Consider the following 2,329-nt stretch of genomic DNA (forward strand, 5'->3'; position numbering starts at 1 on the left):
AAGCCTGTATAAACCATACGCCTTTTTGTAGTTACAGTTCTGTTACAGTTCATTTGTTGTGAAACTACTTTTTGACGAAAGGCACAGTCTGTAGTAAAGCATATTCATCATACATTTTTTTGAGGCTACCTGTATGTAGTGGAGTAACACATGGAGAGCTTCGGTTACTGTACATCATCGGCTGATAATGGCACTCTCACATAGAACACCTCTCAGCCAATCACATTGCAGGTTCGGAACTAACTGTGGTATAATAGTCAATAACCTGTAGGTACTGAACATTACCAGTAAAGCTGACCCATGTTTTCAGTCTAAGGGTGATTTCACACTCCTGTGCCTGTGTTTCGGACCAGCACTTAAAGTGTAGTGCAGTGTAAAGTGTAAATTTGGCACCGAACACAAAAAATATTTGTTTTTAATGGGATGCACAGATTTTCTTTTTTTCTTTTTTTTTTTGTGAAGCTCGGTGCAGTCGTGAAGTGAGTGGCAAGTGCTGGAAATACCATGTTTAGTGTGAAAACAGCTGAGCATGGAGCAGCAGCAGAGACAATGTTTGTTTAATATTGTGGGTAAGAAATCAGGTTAAACTGCACCTGAAAAGCACCTGTTTAGCTCAAACATGAGGAGTATATTTGATAATCTGGTCTGATCAAGGTTAGATCACATTCTCACTAGAAACTTTTAGGACAAAACCGACACCATCTATTCTTGCGGGTCTTGCTGCAGTTGTTTTGGGCCGAACCCGAATGCGATTACTGTTTTCACACCTGCAGAAATGAACCACATTATGCGTGTATGCAACCAAAGGGTGAGTTTTAACTGGACCAAATAGTGCTGGTATGAAAACACCCTAAGAGCTGCTGTGGAAGAGTTGCAAATTAGTATTAGTATTATTAAACAGTTTCTCAGCTTAAAATGACATTAAATTTTACAACCATGACAGTGACAGTTTGTACCACAGAAAAAAAATATAAAGACAAATTAGTTCAGTATTGATATTGTTTAATTACATTTGATCTGGATAAATGGCATATACATACTCAGCAATGATTGATATACAGGCACAAGAAATGGCAGTATTTGTACTGCATGTCAGTCCATAGCAACATTGGGCATTAAGCAGATGTTTTTCTTGTATCTTCAGCCTCGTTACTGGACTCCTCCGCAGGAACTACACCTCCCAGCATGGCCGGTACACTCGTCCCACCATGCACCTCATGGTGTCCCTCCTCATGATGGAGGTGCCGAGATCGGCGCTGGCGTCTCTGCGTTCGGGGGTCAGGAATCTCTCGGCCAGGCTCAGGTGTGGGAAGGTCCTGTCCAGAGCTTTCAGGTTTCTCAGCAGGTTGGAGTCAGCCACCACGATGATCCTGGAACCCACCGGTCCGGAACTCAGGGCGTTCTCCTCCAGTCCTTCCACGAGAGTCTCTGGCTTGAGGTCCAGCTCATCTGCATTGGGCATCAGAACTGCCTCAGATCTCAGGTAAAACTGAGACAAGAAGGCGATGGTGAAGAACACGGAGAAGATGGACAGCTTCATTCTGGAGGTCTTCTTGCGCTTGCTTGTCTTGTGCTGTGCTCTTGCTGTGCGTTGATTCTTGCACCAGGCAGTTTGATTCCGATGTGTTCCTCGTCTCATTATATACCTGAAGACCAAGAAGATGCCACAGCCTACAAGATGCCACGTTAGATGGGGATGAGATGATTCAATCTTTGCCTTTTGTCAGTTAAAAGATATTTAACAAAACAACCTCTTCTTCATGAGGTTTGATGAGACCACAAGCAGTGCTGGAGTGTTTTGTTTGTGGTGGCAAGTTAATTAAGATTACCTTCAACACGTCTCACAGCCAGACAGCAGGGTTTCTTTGTATTAGCACTATGAGTGACGATGTAATCCCTAGATCTTCCGTCATAGAGAAACAATATGGAGGGATTACAGATCTGTTGGTTTAAGCATCAAATAGCATGAACAAAAAAGTTTATCAGATTATTTCTAATTAGAAGTACAGGACAAAAGCATGTGAAAAGAGGTTTAATGAGAAATAGAGGACCATCACAGAAGAAAACCACAGGAAACATCCTTTCCTACTAGACAGGTACTTACCAATCAATACGACTCTGTACAGCTGTCTTATTTACCAGATATGATGTCAGCTTTAAGGGGGAGGGGCAAAAGGATATTAGTTATTATGTTTAGATTTGATCCAGTGAATTGGAATCACAGCCCATCCACCCATATTTATTTAATAAATCAGGTATCGCCTTTTATATCCAGATTCAGTTCCCATCCTTATGCATCACTTTATTTGAACTCAAATATCAGAGTATC

The 2,329-nt window shown here is 41.9% G+C and overlaps 1 protein-coding gene across 1 annotated transcript; it reads right to left on the bottom strand.

Moving 5' to 3' along the window:
- Positions 1–985: 985 nt before the first annotated feature.
- Positions 986–1,609, bottom strand: pmchl (pro-melanin-concentrating hormone, like). Its single transcript, XM_007236667.4, has one exon. It carries the CDS (start codon positions 1,538–1,540, stop codon positions 1,172–1,174), a length of 369 nt encoding a protein of 122 aa, XP_007236729.2. The 5' UTR covers positions 1,541–1,609; the 3' UTR covers positions 986–1,171.
- Between the last annotated feature and the right edge of the window lie 720 nt (positions 1,610–2,329).

The sequence above is a fragment of the Astyanax mexicanus genome, chromosome 1 (assembly GCF_023375975.1).
Source record: "Astyanax mexicanus isolate ESR-SI-001 chromosome 1, AstMex3_surface, whole genome shotgun sequence".
In the NCBI taxonomy this organism is placed as follows: Eukaryota; Metazoa; Chordata; class Actinopteri; order Characiformes; family Acestrorhamphidae; genus Astyanax; species Astyanax mexicanus.

Coding starts and splice junctions, on each gene's coding strand:
- pmchl (XM_007236667.4), bottom strand. CDS start 1,540: ATGAAGCTGTCCATCTTCTCCGTGTTCTTCACCATCGCCTTCTTGTCT.